General features: G+C 40.3%; 1 protein-coding gene across 1 annotated transcript in view; it reads right to left on the minus strand.

The window, feature by feature from the left end:
• Window positions 1-15521, minus strand: part of boc (BOC cell adhesion associated, oncogene regulated) — a 51965-nt gene that overhangs the window by 18597 nt on the left and 17847 nt on the right. The window contains exons 2-3 of the mRNA XM_088322469.1: window positions 8055-8184; window positions 6768-7040 (exon numbers count right to left, since the gene is read on the minus strand). Coding sequence (XP_088178595.1) covers window positions 6768-7040; window positions 8055-8166 — 385 coding nt within the window. The 5' untranslated portion in view covers window positions 8167-8184. The remainder of the gene's footprint in view (window positions 1-6767; window positions 7041-8054; window positions 8185-15521) is intronic.

A 15521-nucleotide genomic window follows, 5' to 3' on the forward strand; every position in this document is an offset into this window, starting at 1 on the left:
GAGGTAGGACGGGTTTGAGGGGGGGTTTGAGGCATGTGCAGCCAGTGTCCCACAGACGCACAGTCTGCCGACGCGGATCTGACCCTTGAACCCTTAAACTCCCTGCCGGAGGGGTCAGAGGTGAGAGGTGTCAGCGCTATAGGGTTTCGGAGGAGGGGTGTACTGATCCAGTTTGGGTTTGGGAAGGAAGCGGCACTCGCTGCTCTTAAGAGGCCGGAAAAAAAAGACAAGGGGGGGAGAAGAGGCATAATGGAAGAAGTCTCTTGTCTCCTGATGCCTAGCAAAAGTATAAAATGCTGCTGCGAGGCTTTTAACTAGGACAAAAAAGTTTGATCACATTACTCTGATTTTAGCTGACGTGGCTACCTGTCAGTTTAAAATGTGATTTTACGGTTCTGTTGGTAACGTGCAAAATTTGGCATTGACTCAGGCCCTCATATAGTTCTATGTTCCTGCTCGGAGCCTTTGCTCATAAAATGCTGGTCTACTAGATTCCAAGAGCCAAGAACAAACCCACAGGTTTGAGAGTGTTCCCCATTCAGGCCCTGGTGCTGTGGAATACTCTGCCCTCAGATACCTTCTGCAACGTCAGTGTTTGAATCGATGCTTGAGAACACTTATATTTCCTAGCTTATGAGTGACGTTAAACTCCTAACTCTTGTCTTCTTGTCCTTGAGGGAGAAAGATGAGCCTGGTTGTTGCACGGTGAATGCATTTCGTACCGGGACTTAGACTGTATGTACGCAATCGGTCAGGATTTTAGAGCAGGTAGCGGTCAACTAAAGTTTTTGTTATTTTCTATATTTTCTGTTGTTGATGTCTGTCTATTGTCTGTTGATGTCCTTGAAACACCCATGGCAACCTGGTCATCCTGGAAGGGGGAATACCTCTTGTGCCAGGTTTCTTCATTTTCCTCATCTTGAGGTTTTTAAATGTATCCTTGCACTCGAGTAGGTTTCAGATCAGAGTGTGTTGTAATGGGGGTCTCCGCAGCCCTTTGAGACTGTTCGCGATTAAGGGCTATGCAAATAAACATAACATGACTTGACTAGACGATTAAGTCAAAAAGCAAGACTTTTTGTCGGTGATCGTTCCAGAGGAGCCTTGTGATGTACGTTACACAAAACACGGGTTCTTTTCTCCGGTAAGGTATGTTGTTCTTGGCCGGTCGCTGGCCTTGATTTACTCAAAGGCAAAGAACAAACGGCTTCTCGGCAAGACGGCTCTTGATTTACTCACCGGGCCCTGCTGCTTGTCTGTTGGAGCCATAAAACGTGCAGGAATGATAGAAGAGAAGGGGGGAGGGGTTGCGCAAAACGTACACCTTAGCACGGCCACTGCCGGGCTAAGTGCTGTGAGCGCTCCATTTGCAAAATCAATCAGGCGCTGTTTTTACAGCGCCCCTCCCGTATCTGCTCACCTTCTTCCTTCCACATTCTTTTTCCGCATATGGGTGCCTCTAAGGTGTGTGTGCATCCCGAGGATTGATTGCGTTCATAAAGTCCAGCAGGACCTCCCGCGTGTTTTGCGGACACCTCTGCTCCGATCCTTCAACTTTATGGATTCCCGATTTGTAGCGTTGAGGGTAGCCCGGTGATCAGAGTACCCCCATGGCCCAAAAAATAAATAAATAAAAATAAAAAGGACAGAAGCATTCCCCACAGAGAAAAGTTTGAGGCCCGGCTGAGGGTTGTTTTTTTTTTTTTTCAATGGTCCTACAATCTTTAAATTCTATTCAAGCAGACACTATGGATATAAAGAAAACAGAGCACTCTTATGTGAAAGAACAATGCTTGCAGGATTAAATCACATTAGCTGTTTAGTACTTTAATAATTTGTAGTCCTTACTTATGGGGCAGGAAATGATTTCTATCCAAGAGGATAGTATGAGCGGCGAAATCACTCGAATCACTTCTAGTCTTATTTACTTCTCAGGCGGGGCACACACAGATTCAAAAGGAGACTATGGGCAACAAGAAAACTGCGCTATGTGAGACAATTCCAATTGACACATCAAACTTGCATTTTGTTGACTTAAGTTGTTGTTTGTCATTCACTTTTCAGGCTAATTTCCTTCATGAAGAAACTCTGGGTAGTCAGAAAATATGTTGTGGAGAGGCAGAGTGGAGACCCCTTAACTACAGTGTATTTTGGTCACAGTTCATCATTTTTTCACTTTTAGAGATGGGGCTAATTTCCTTCAAGGAGAGACTGTGGGCGGTAAGGACAAAACAAGAGAGTACTATTAAGACATAGGAACCTGCTCTTGACTCCTTAAAAACACTGTTCATTTTATCCGTGTGGAGACTGTGGGCATCTGTGAGGTGTACTGCTATTGCAACATCAGAGTAGTGTTTTCCGATCTCGGAGAGTCATTAAGAGTCGCCAACAAGGCAGGAGAAAGCGGCGAAGATACAACCAGGTCTCGTCTTGTCTCGACTGGCCCTTAAACGCCTCCTTAGGTCTTCATCATTACCATCATCCTCGTCTTCATCATCATGGCGATGGCGTCCGACAGCCTCACGCTCGGCATCACATTACACCCGCCTGCATGCTAAAACTTCATCTAGGGGGCCAGCTGTCAGAGGGCAACGGGGGTGTTGTGGGAGTAAACGGGGGCCGGGGAGGTTACTCGCCAAATCCGGGTCCTTCTTCCTGTTCCGACTGGCCCCTGGTGTCCCCCCTACCCTCCTCTCGTTCATTCCTGCGCTTCAGGTTACACGGCTTCGGGCCCCCTCTTGGTCCCTGGATGCATATCAAATGGTACCTCACATGCACTGACAGCAGTCGCAACTCCATTAGAATGAGACCAAAAATAAAGTTTGGCTCGGACTGCTAAAAAATAATCTAAAATATATTTTTGCTGGGGAACAGGGGTGCACCAAATCGTCCAATACGTAATGTCACACATGCCTTGGTCTATCAATGGCATTGTCTCAGCTGTACAAATAAGTCTATCCATCTATCTATCTATCTACCTTGGTCATATCCCTCAAAAGGGGTGACCGACAGCAAGACAAACCCATACAAAAAAAGAAAAAAAGGGAAAAAGTAGCAAAAAAACACACATAAAATTTTGTGGACCATGGCCAACCCAAATGCCCAAACACCCAAACAAGTTAAGCACCCAAGTCTGACATGCTTTCGTCCCTCTAGATCAGGGGTCGGGAACCTTTTTGATTCAAAGAGCCATAAAAGCATAATATATTAATTTTATTTTGGGAAAGAGCCACACCATATATTATGGGACAAATTTACTAAATTGCTAAACCCGCGCCCCAGACAAAAGCTTAGTCTTCAGCACATTTATTTTTGATGATTTGATAAAAATTATGAAAAGAGAATAATGCCAGAGCCCCTGTCCCAAAATCAACAAACATACCACTTTAAACTTGTGTCTTTCTTGCAATTACTCAAGATCGGTTAAACTCATTTTGACCCTTTTTTTCCCACACATATTGGTTTCAAAACCAGATGTAAGCAGTTACTTTGTAAAAACGTCACAACATTCTGCAAACAGGGAGCCTGATGTGCTTATCTATGGCGCAGACGGCGTAGGGCGAGAGATGGGAGGGAGTGCTTGCACTTTTTGCATAGCTCCACCCATCCCTCCCACTCACCCAATCAAAAAACTTTAAATTCTCTTCCGGTGTTTTGGCGTATTTACAGTGTGTTCTGTGGATTCATCATAAGGTATCTGAACACTGAAGACAGATAATATAGTGAGGTTTTATATAACGGATTCTTTAGCGATGTACAGCCAGAACAAGTTTTTTTTTTTTTTTTTTCGTGCAACACCTTGACTGTAAATTGTAGTGAAAAACGTGCCCTATATATACTGCCAAGCACAACAATGTTTTCAGCTTTGGTTTGGCTTTGTGAGTCTTTGAACAGGATTAATAGCTTACGTTTTGGACGAGATGTAGAAAATTTGCATGCAATCAAATTTGTCTCCGAGCCACAGGTACTCATAGAAAGAGCCATAGGTTCCCGACCCCTGCTCTAGATGAAACGGGACACAAAGCGGCCATGTCACTCGGGTCAGGGTGACACAAAACACTCTTCTGTTCAACAGCAGGGACCGACAGCTTTCACTGGTTTACCCCTGCCGCATCATACAGGTGCCCTGCCCATCCCTTAGAACACGTCTAAACATCCCACTATCCTTTTACAACACCTCTCCACCCATTCCTATCACCAACAAGAGCTCTAGCTTCCACTATATTTAGACCTCTTTCCTGCAGTGCACTCATAACACCACCCATCCACGTTAATCGCGGCATTCCTCTTGGACTTCTTCCATTTACTTCTGCTCTGTATATCCTCTTCAACATCGCTCCTCATCCATCCTCTCCATGTGTCCAAACCAACAGAGTACTCTCTTATCCACAGGCTTGCTCAAATCCACTACTACTCCAGTTCTGTCTCTCACAATTTCATATCTCAATCGACCCAATCTTGTCACTTCTAACATACTCCTCAAACCATTCATCTAAATAAAATATATATATTCCTTCTCAAATCTGCATTCAGGCTCCAAGTCTCTGCACCATACAACACAATCGGCACAATCACACTCTCATACAGTCCCCTCTTAACATCCATACTCATACTCTTGTTGTTCATCACTCTCCTCAAAACCTTGCTTCTTTGATTCACTCTGTGCAATACCTCGCACTCCATTCCACCAACTGCAGCCACACAGTACACAAAAGTAGCTATGATATAATATATAATATACGAGCGCTACATCGGGCTAATGTAATGCTTGGCCATCTACAGTCGAGGGGCCTTGAGGCGGAGCACGCAAAGCAAATTTATGGCAGCGATCATTTGCTGAAGAAGTACAAAGGATTGAAATACATACACTATACTTATTATATGACTAATACCGAAAAATAATACGTCGTCTCACAATTAAGACGTTCGTCTGTGCACATGGTTGGGTTGCTGTCAATCTTAAGATTACCAACTTGTTAATTAAATCAGCATTCTTGCACAAACACAATGCAGGAGTGCGACCCAAAAGCATTCAATAAATTAAACAGAACTCAATGCACTCGCTAAAGTTCAAAAGCTGTTACACATCTTGCAACAAGTTATGTCCAAGCTCTCCGGTGCCTCTCGCACTTTACAAAGAGGTAGAGAGGCTACATGACAAAGTTGTGCAATTACTTCTATAGAAAATCAATAATTCTAAAACTGTGCGTACACATCCTAAGTCATGTGACAGACTATGGCCAACACACTTCTATTCTATAGCATATGAATGACCTATATTTCAAGTCGACAATATCTGTGTATTATATGTTATTGCAACATAATAATAATAATAATAATAATAATAACATCCATTGCAGCTTGGTCCTCCTGGAAGGGGAATTACCTCATGTGCAGTCCTTTCTCAAGGTTTCTTCATTTTCCCCTCGTTGAGGTTTTGAGTTTTTCCTTGCCCTCATGTAGGTTTTAGATCAGGGGATGGTGTAATGATAGTCTGAGGTCTGCACAACCCTTTGAGACTTCTTGTGATTAAGGGATATACAAATAAACATGACTTGACTTGACAAGCTCTCTTGTGCCTCACACACATTGTGAAGAGGTATTGAGGAGACACATGTTGGGCTGCAACAACGAATCGATAAAATTGATTTTTGAAAGCGTTGGCAAGGAATTTCCTCATCAGTTCGTTGTGTCGGGCAAATGTGCGTCACTCGGCACGTTAATTCAATGCATATCGGAGTGCATTGAATATCGCTGTAAAGTTGCAGTAGAGTTGGGCTGTTGAGGGGACATGCTTGTAATAACACTTCACTCCAGCAGAGGGACATACGAGAACACATTTTGTTGAGCTACTTTTTCATCCATCCAAAATTCTAATATCTGAGTATGGAGGGGGAAATTAAAATGTGTTTTATCAAAAAAATCTGATTTACAAATGAATCGAATCGATTATTAAAATAATCGTTAGTTGCAGCCCTGGACACCACCAAGTTGTGCCATTACTTCTATAGAAAATCTAAATATATTCTAAAGAGTAATATACTGTACTGTCACTCTTACAACTGAAACTCAACTGAAACTCCTTGCAAACACACTACCTCAAACAGATGTAAAATTGTATTCATGCCTATGCTCACTTTGCACAATGTTGCCTATTTTTGCACTACTGCATATTGCACTAATACGATCCCAAAACTGTATGTAACATCCTACATGCCCTCATTTCTTGTGTAAATATTGTGTACATTGTAACCTTTATCTTCTTTGTTCCTTTACTTTGTGTAAATTATAACCTTATCTTCTTGGTTTTCTTTTATCCTCACTGTTAAATGTGAAACTGGAGTGCCACGTCCAATTTCGTTGTCACAATTTGTTCAACCCAGTTTTGTAACAATGACAATAAAGGTATATTCTATTCTATTTTATTCTATTCTATACTAATATGCTCAGAATATTTCTTTAAAGTCGAGGAATCAAGTGACAACGATCGGGTCTTATTCTTCTCGTAGAAAGACAACTGTTATATTTGGCTGTTATCAGCCATATAATTATCTTGCAGTCCTATTTTCTTTTCCAGGAACATCTACTTTCAAAGTTTCTTTTGCACTTTGTTCCAACTCGTGTAATGTATTTGAAAATTGGTTTACAATAATTGGGTGCATTCAGAGTGTGCAACAATTTGGGTTTTTTGGACATAACTTTGGACAAAATGGAAAAAAAAGTCAATTGTAGCCTGTGTGCCTTTTGCAGCAAGAGTGGTTACTCACTAGCTGCGGTGACGTCAGCGGGAACGCTAGCAAGGGCTCCAAAACCGGTAGCGGCAACACACTGGTAGCGTCCGAGCGTCACGTTGGAAAGCGCGGCGATGAAAAGGCCCCGGGGCCCGAGGGCTACGCCCGAGTCCCCGTCGGCCAGCCGCCGGCCGTTCAGACGCCAGCTGATGGATGCGGAAGCGGGCCGGGCCGAGCAGCGAAGGCTAACGCTACCTCCTAGCTTCTGCACCACCGAGCCCGGTTCCTCAGTGAACTCGGGGACTTCGTCTGTGGAGAGAAAAATCAAGCAGGGGTTTTGTTTACATTCTAATAATTTCGCAATGGAGATGTTTTGTGAATGCTAAAAGGCACAAGGAATAATGAAAACCACGGAAACTAAAAGTGACCAAACACCACCATTTTTCTTCTCATTTTTTTTTGTTCATATGATACTTAAATATTTTTTCTGCGATCCCATCTCAAGGTTTCTTCATTTTCCCCATGTTGAGGTTTTTGAGTTTTTCCTTGCCCTCATGTAGGTTTTAGATCATGGGATGGTGTAATAATAGTCTGTAGTTTGCAATAAGCTGTAGCCCTTTGAGACTCCTTGTAATTAAGGGCGACACAAATAAAGAATGACTTGCCTTATAATTCAAATCTATATTGTTTTTCTTAACTTAGTTTTTTTAACCACTTGGAGGAAATAAATAATAACCAAATTTCAAAGTTAATTTATAAATGTTACATATGGATTCACTTCTTTACGACACTCAAAATAAAATAGAAAAATAAAAATATGGACGTCCTTTGGAGTTGCCCTATTATGATCTGAAATAGTATCATAAAATTGAATCAATTATCTTAATTTGTGTCCCGAAAATTTTTTGTATACATACCACAAATGGAAATAAAATGTGGTGACGATACATAACTTTATGGACCTTTTTTCCAAATGATTAGAGGATACTTTCTTTTTTTTTCATTTCCTGTTGGCAAAAATTCATGCTAATTGCAAAGACCTTGCTCGTTACACTCAAAAACATTGCAATATATTTTTATTTTATATTTACAATTACAAAAGAACACATTTGTGTTACACAAATACTGTAGTTTCCAGACGATAAGGCACACCCTTAAAATATTCCGTAAGAAATTTTTCTTTGTATTTAAGACACAGTATATTTCCTATTTTTATTTACTGTCTATTAGGGGCATCAGATTATAAGTTGCACTTTCAAATTTCTACAATGTTTTGTTTTTCCGTTGCGCCTTGTATTCCGTAAATTTCGGTCATCTACTCACCGGAGATCGAGGCGCCGCCCTGGAGGCAACATAACAGTACTGCGCCTAGCGCGCACAACAAGGGGGCACTTCTCTTCCTCATCCATGGCGTCCAGTCACGTTTTCCAGACATCTTCCATGCAACACCCCCCTGAAACACACACAAAAACAGTAAATATAACTAGAAACTAAAATTAAAAAGATAAAAACATTTGGATAAAAGCGCTACAGCCCCCATTTGGCCTGGAGAGGATATTACGTTCACATTTTTCAGGAAAAAGGTCCCGCGATAGGGAAAACCTGCAAAATCGAACATTTTTATTTTCTAAATACTCTATTACACATTGAAACCAAAGAACAAATCCAATTTACAGGCCCCAGCATTTCTTTAACAGATAAAAGTACTTTATAGAGGTTTTTACAAAGAACTTTTACACTAAGAGGCAGAAATGATTTCAGGACACTATGTTTTTACTTCAGATGATATTTTGTCGCCAGCTTGTGGATGTCACGGAAAACTGCTCTTGCCTTTCTTTAGGCAGAGATCGGCAACCCAAAATGATGAAAGAGACATATTGGACCCCAAAAAACCCAGTCTTATATACAGTAAGCCTTATACTACACATTCTGTATACATTGAAAAATGTTAACAATTTTTGTGTCCTCCTAAGGAAACAATATATTTTCAAATTATCAAACATTTTTGAAAAAGTGCCAGGGAGCCACTAGGGAGCACCAAAGACCCAAAAGCGGCTTCACAGCAAGTTTAGCTTGTGGAGAAGTCAAACTTTTGTTAGTGATCGAAAGCATCTTTCCCTCTCTTTTTGTGCTTTTGTCGGTTCAGAGTGTTTTGTTGTAATGATGGCTTGAAGAGGAACTTGAAATTGAAAAGATTTGCTCGTAGGTTTGCCGAGCTGTTTTACATACTCAGCCTGCATAGTCATTGACGCACAGGCAGACACAGGCAGAAAAAAGGCTGGGCATATGTTTAGCAATTCAGAATGAAGGACACAACGCACGATGAAAATCAGCAAAGTAGCAAAACCACGAAAAGGAAACTGGACACAGCAAAAAAACATTCGGTAACTTAAATTATACGCAACTTTGCTTTTCCTCAACACACAAACGAAGCCTTTCTTTGGCGGGCCCATTTGTCTGTGCCCCCCCTAGCCCCCCTTACCTCCAGTTCATCAAAGAAGCACCCTTATTCTCAGCCCTGTAACATGACGCCTTCCTGCTCAGGTGTAACTGATACAGGTAGAGGGTCCCGGATGGGTGGGGGTCCAAAAAACAAGAGGGTGCATTGATGGACCCCAAACAGACCTTACAATCGACCTTAAAAAAGGTAGGGTAGCAACGCTAAAGTAATACAGCCGGCCTACTAATGGTTAACGCAGAAAGATTGTGCCTGGCTTCCCTTCTCTCTCCTTGCTCACTGCCAAGTTTCCCGAATTCTTTCCTGTCAGGTTAAACTAACAACTTCCCGTCAGGATGAGGAGGGTGGTCCCGCGTCTCGAAAAAAACCTCCCCCCAGTACGGAACATGCGGATTATTGCGCGATGGCCCCCTTATCTGTGAAAAACGGGGCCGTCGGGACTGGAAACACAAAAGAGGAGAGGCGAGGATGGAAACTCCAGTCTAAAGGAAGAGCTGACGGAAAAACTGTTTTCGACATGAGCCAATAGTCGCGGGACCACACACTGTACACCGTTAATAAGAGCAATATTGGATTAGCGACCACCCTCCAACAGGCAAAAACAACACATGCTGTAATAATCACATCATTTATCCGGCCTGTTTTCACTTTCCTTCGCATAGATTTGACTTTCACAAGCATTTAGACGGCAATGATGCCATCTAAATGCTATGTTAACAGCCAAAAGTAACAAGTGCAGTTTGTTTGTGGTTAAAAACTATTATTTTGTATTTTCTTAGGCTTTCATTAACAGTGTTAAAGGATAAATTGTGACCAGCGCTAAAGGCAACAAGCCAAGCGTCAATACTAACAAGCAACATCATAAAAGCAACATGGTTTTGTTCATTTAAAGCTTCTTTGAATGTTTGACCCCAACACGTTCTTTCAATGTCTCGAATACTTAGCAAAAAAAGGCCGCTAAATGCTAACAACATGGCCACTAGTTACGCCAATTAGTGCAGCTGTAGTTTAAAAGAAGCTCGTAAGAAGAAAGTAGTGATGCGGAGTGCTAATTCTAGAAAAGCTAATACAGTAATGCAAGATACATGGTTTAACATTTGACAGTTGAAAGGATTTGAAGTATTTTTCAATATTTAATGGCCACACATCAGTATTTTCTTCAAAGTTCAGTTAAATTGTGTCATTAACTGCTCTACAAACCTAGTGTTAATGCTAACAAAGCTAAAAATACAGTAATAATGTTATTAGTGTTCATCATTCAATGGTGTACGCTACATTCTTGCCTAATGTGTCAACTAGCAAGAAAGCCACTAAATGCTAAAAACATGGCCACTAGCAACACTAATTATCACTGCTTGAAGGAAGCTGTAGAAAGAAAACTATTAATGCCAAGCACTAATGCTAATAGCCAACATACGGTAATAAAAGCAATATTCTTAACATTTCATGTTTGAATGAATTTGAAGTTTCTTTTAATATTTAATGCACACACAATGCTTGAATGTGCAAATTACTTAGCAAGATGGTCGCTAAATGCTAACTACAACAGCAATATTCCTAACTAATTGCTATTTCGAAAGGCCAAAAGCAACAAGTATAACTCATTTGCGTTTTAAACCATTATTTCTCTTTTTTTTTAACTTTCCTCAACAATATTAAAGGAAAAATTGTAACATTAACTGATTAATATCTAACAAGACAAGCGCTTTTGATAACAGTTAAATAGAAGGATATATAACCTATATAGTTCAAGATTTGACAGTTGAATAATTCTTTGAATGTTAAATTCCCATAATTTGCTTAAATGTGTCAAATATTAAGCAAGATACCCGCTAAATGCTAAAAACAACATCAATGTTGCTCAATAAAAAACATGATAAAAGACCAAAAGTAAAAAGTACAATTACTTTGAGGTTGTAAACTATTAATCAGTATTTTCTTCAAACTTACATAGCTGCTAAATGCTAACAACATGGCAACTAGTTAGGCTAATCAGTCCTGCTGTAGTAGAATATTGAAAACAGTAAACCCCGGGATACGGTGACCCCTCCTTATGACATGTTCACTTTACGGTGTTCAATGGGATTTTTTTCCCCAGGCTCGCTTTATTGTATGTTCCCACTATACGACATCGACAACAAATTATTTTACGTACCCAAATTCCCTTGTGCATATGCCTGTCTGTAACTGGTCGACGTAATATAAAATGCTAATCCGCGATTGGTTTGTGCCACGTCATTAATAAAGAGCTGATATGCTATTGGCAGAAATACCTCCCACAATGCCTTACCCTCTCTTCATTCACTTCAGATTCTTAAGTGTGTCACAAAGACTTTGTAATAATGTATTTTCTATTCAAGCAAGATTGCCTTCATGAAAACGTACTCAGTGCAACCTCATTAGCATATGGGTCACTAGAAAACAAGATATCCTAACCACCTGGCAAATATTTACCTGTTGGAATGGCGGGCACGCTACTACGTAAACATCACCCACCGCTACTCTTACATTTACAAGCTTGGCAAGGCCTTTAAACAGCAAACGCGCACGGTAAATAAACAAAATTGTGTAGCTAGCTTGAAGGATGGCGGCTTCTGTGGCCAAAGCCGTGACAGCTGCTTGTAAAAGAAGCACTTTTTAGCACCTGTGCCCTTGCCGCAAGCATAGAATCCAACTAAAGAAAAGCAAAATGGAGATTAAGATAAATGCTAGCAAAAACTACGAGTAGTCCTAAACCTGTCTTACGACTTGAGTGGCTGTAATAGATAAAAAGAAAGCAAGTTTAATTGTTTAAAAGTTAACAGTAAACTTACTAATAACATTTGAGTAATGTACTTGAATACCACAAGTAGTTAGTAGTAGTAAGTTAGATATTGTTTGCTATTCTACACACACTTTTAACTAATTCCAAATCAAATCATTAAAATCAATTGTTGACAACTCTAAACACAATACCAACATAACATTTACAGTGTTTTTATTCAAAGTCCGATTCTTAATCAGATACATGATAGGGCCTTTCCACCATCATGCTTTTTTGCTTTTAATTTTATCTTTTAGGGCGACTTTGTTTTCTCCACTATCTAACATTTGTCTCTGGTACTGTGAATAAAAAGTGTGACACTGAGATAAAATGTAATATGTATAACACACGAATATATACAGTATTCCTGTCCAAGCAAACAACACTGATTTTAATCCAAACGCCCGATTCTCTCTGGGAAATCTTACAATATCCTCCTCCCCCACCTCAAAACATTTTCTCCACGAATCTATACACTTTACGCAGGCCACCCCTTTACTTGAAAACCTTGAATTTCTCCTAAAGGTGAGAGATTTGCATGCCAGTTTCATGAACAAAGCTGAATTTTCCAAGCGCCAGGACCCTGAATAACGAAACTCGGCCACGGTTGCAGCCTAGCAGCTAACATGAGTTGCCAGAGAAGGAAACAGTGGAAAAGAGTCAAAGATAAGTGCCAGATGCGTGAATTAGGAGTAGCAGGAGCAGCTAATCATAACAATAGCAGCTAGCCGTAAGCCATAACCTGCAGGCAAGTGGCTAACATAAGTGGCTAGAGAAGGAAACAGTGAAATGGAGTCAAAGATGCCTGAATCAAAGGTAACCATCAAATGCAGGACTTGGCTGTGTGTGGTAAGTGGCTGTTAAGTGCTAAAGGCACCATGGGGTTAAGCTAGCTTCACAAAATGATCATTTAGGCTTCCGTAATAGTAAGATGGTCGCCAAAAAATGTCAGCTACTTCAAGTGGTGTAATATAAACAATTCCAACTCTTAAAAAGAAAATCATATTTTTGTGATAGTACATGTGTTTTTTCTCTTATTGGGTGATTTAACTAACGGCTGTTTACTTTTGTGTCATTCGCAACTAAACCTTTACACACAACTAAACATTGGGAGGCACACCAGGCATGCTCCGTAACAATGTGGGTAATGTAGTCCATATGTTATTAAGTACATAACGCCACAGAGAGACGGATTTGATAGTATTTATATTGTTGTACTAATGACTTTTGTCGTTAACACATTATTTGAAGTGCAGTGGCCTATTTCAACTTGACCAGTATTTCAGGCTGTGATGGTTTAATTTATTCATCTTACACTGCAGCGTTAAACGTACTTTCTATTGTTAAACTGCTTACTTTTGTTGTATGAAAATATATAAAGTACAGTAGCAAATGTCTACTTGAGCAGTTGTCTGACTAGAGATTGTGATTTGCGTATAGAGTGAGTTTTGTTTTATAGTTGACTTATCGTGAACAAAATACCTGTAGTACGGTAGCATATGTCTACTTGACCGGTTGTCTCAGATCACGAGAGTAAGATTAAGTTCATTTAACTCAATTTGTATTGTTTACTGTTTGTCTTTGTTGCACTTCAAATGTAGGATGAATCTGTTCATGGTGAAGTAAAATAAATATTTGAAAGTTCCATAACGCAATTACCTGTCTGTTCTTCTCTATTCAATTGACACGAATTCTTTGACATACAACAAATTATTTTTAAAGTAATTAAAATAGTTACTTTCCTGCTAATTAGTTACTTTACGAACACAGATACTTTTTGGAAGAAGTATTTAGTAACTATGACTTTTTTTAAAGTAACGTCCCCAAGACTGCCTAAAACACACAATTATTGTCCCAGATAGTTAGTGGCAGTACTCGCAAATAACAAGTTAAATCTACCTGGTAGCTGAATTTCACCAGAGTAGAACTAACTCTGCATAATATAAAAATAAAACACCATTTTAAAAAGGCAGTAAGACGTCAGTAGTGTCTAAGTAACAACCCCCACCCCATTTTTTCCCCTACACTTTGCGCCCGCACCCTAAATTTGATTCATTATTCAGCTGGGACGTGTGTTTTCCTTAGCGGATACCTTGCCCCCGAGATGAAAAGTGGCCCTGACATCTATGTCCAACTTTTTTCCGTCCTGAGAAGAAAAAAAAATGTCCCAAGCCTCCTACACAGCAGCCTGATGGAAACCAGAACAGTAGTCCGATGTGAGCCTCCCCCTTCTCGATTTATACACGCCTGCAAAACTTTTCAGCCAAACTTCATATTTTGCAGCTGTGAACAAGTGCAAAAGCAATACGATACAAAATGAGGTTACGATAAAGCAGTAAGAACCCGGACGATTCGTTTAGGATCTGGAGTGCATAAGGTCAAAGTTGAGATGCGATTTTTTTGTCTTCTAAAGAAGGGGGGCGGTAGGAAGTTAAACGTCAATAGGTCTTGCCTGGCATTGTTCTACTGCGTCATGGGACTATTAAAGTCACCATTGTTCTGGTCTTTATGCCAAAAGAGGGGACATGGGGCCACTCAGATTCTAAATAACCTAAACTCGTATAATGAAATGATTTAAAATGATTAAATAACGTCATTATTTCAGTATATTAAAGGTATCATATATATACACAAACGATGTTCATTCAGGAGGCTATTCACAGCATTTTAAAATAAAAGATTATTTTTCTTTTTTTTTCCCCAGAATCTACATTTACTGTAAAAATAACACTTTGAAATAAATAATTTCAGGGGTTTTCAACCTTTTTAAAGCTGAGAGCAAATTTTTGTTACTAATAAGCGCAAAGTGCACCCGGTTTGATATGCATTTCTATAATAACTTATTAAGTAATTGCTTTGTTGTAACTATGTCGTTACTATGTTATTACCTGGTTTATGTTTGGAAGTATGTTCAATAAGTCTATGTTAACCACTAAAAAAATCATTTTACTAGAAAAGCACAGCGACCCAGCACTGGTGAGCTTTTTTCAGAACAGGTTAGTGGGCACTTCAGTCAACCTTAGGGGGCACCACGTTGGAGACCCCTGTGTTATTTAATGTATGCAAAAGAAAGGCTTTGCACTCTGTAGTGGTTCATTGCCAAAGCAATATAACTTCTAGGGCGTACGTCACAATATCCCCCGCCAGATTAAAAAAAAATAGGAACAACTGTGTTAGTGTGTGCACTGTACATGATCTGGTGCTGAGAGCGAGTGCACGACAAGTGGCGCCTTATATGTGCATGCTATTCCTGGTCAAATGACAAGACAACCCCCCCGCCACCCTCCTCATAGTTCTTGCCCCGTTCTCATTGTGGCCCCGGCCAGGCGGATAAATTCATTTTGACAACCCTGCTAATTGAACAAAACCAGGCTGGAGCCTCCTCCCGGAGCGCTCACATTCCATCTGCTTTCTGGCATGAAGACGAGGAGGGGCTGCAGCAAAAAATGGGGGTCTACTCCCCCTCTTCTGAATATTTATCACCCCCCCTAAACTTTTTACGTACCCCCCCCTCCCTCACTCCCTTTTC

Source organism: Urocampus carinirostris, chromosome 18, assembly GCF_059441175.1.
Source record: "Urocampus carinirostris isolate Australia breed hairy pipefish chromosome 18, RoL_Ucar_1.0, whole genome shotgun sequence".
In the NCBI taxonomy this organism is placed as follows: domain Eukaryota; kingdom Metazoa; phylum Chordata; class Actinopteri; order Syngnathiformes; family Syngnathidae; genus Urocampus; species Urocampus carinirostris.